The 958-nt window shown below is 28.6% G+C and overlaps 1 protein-coding gene across 1 annotated transcript; it reads left to right on the forward strand.

The window, feature by feature from the left end:
* Positions 1-164: 164 nt before the first annotated feature.
* LOC106125856 (probable cytochrome P450 4d21) lies at positions 165-507 on the forward strand (the record flags this gene model as incomplete). The annotated part of the gene is made up of 2 exons (XM_013323265.1): positions 165-234; positions 306-507. Coding segments are annotated over 2 exons (272 nt in total), but the record flags the coding sequence as incomplete, so codon positions are not given.
* Positions 508-958: the final 451 nt, after the last annotated feature.

The following is a 958-nucleotide window of genomic DNA, read 5'->3' on the forward strand; positions in this document are numbered from 1 at the left end:
AAAAACGTTTTAAATTTAAATGTTTAAATATTTGAGTCACCTTCATAAACGGTTGTTGAAGTTTTCTTAGACGTCACATTCCTAGATTATTGTTGAAAATATTAATTAAACTAAGTAAAGAATCATTTTTTTTAATATTTAAATTAAATTTTTTATTTCATTAGGTTATTCAAAATAAGAGGAGAGAAATCAAGAAAGAAAAGGATTTGAAATCAGAAGTAGATCGTAATTTTGGTGAGTAACGTATAAAACAAAGGAAACGTATAAATTATTTGAACGGTTATTGAATATTTATAATTTTCCAGGTTTAAGTAATTACAAGACTCAGTCGTTCCTCGATCTTTTGATAGAATTTTCTGGTGGTGAAAATGGTTACACTGATCTGGAGTTAAGAGAGGAAATATTGACACTAACAATAGCCGGCACTGATACGACGGGTGTGTCAATTGGGTACACTTTGAAGTTGCTAGCGATGTATCCAAAAGTTCAAGACAAGTTATATCAAGAGTAAGTCGCACTGGATCTTAAATTTATCAAATTTTGTTTGGATCTAGATCAAACCATGTTTCAAGAAGAGATAGAGTAGATTGAGACAAAACATAATTATAGGTATTAATAACTATAACCAAAATCTGGATGAGCGAGCTTTGCTCGGTATTTTTTTTTAATTGTTGTTTTTGGAAATTATATTTAAGTACGAATTACTAGTAAAATGATGAAATATGAATAATATTTTTCGATCTTACCGATAGAAAAAGTTAAGTTTATGTTTAAGTTGATTATCGATAAAAGACAAATAAAATGACATTTTTTAAAAATGATTCCTAGCTAGATCGATTTATCGCCCACGAAATCCCTATATACTAAATTTTATGAAAATCGTTGGAGCCGAATCCGAGATTCCAATTATATGTATACAAGAATTGCTCATTTAAAGATATAAGATTCATACAATCCG

Source organism: Papilio xuthus, unplaced genomic scaffold (genome assembly GCF_000836235.2).
Source record: "Papilio xuthus unplaced genomic scaffold, Pxut_1.1 DF825763.1, whole genome shotgun sequence".
Lineage (NCBI taxonomy): Eukaryota > Metazoa > Arthropoda > Insecta > Lepidoptera > Papilionidae > Papilio > Papilio xuthus.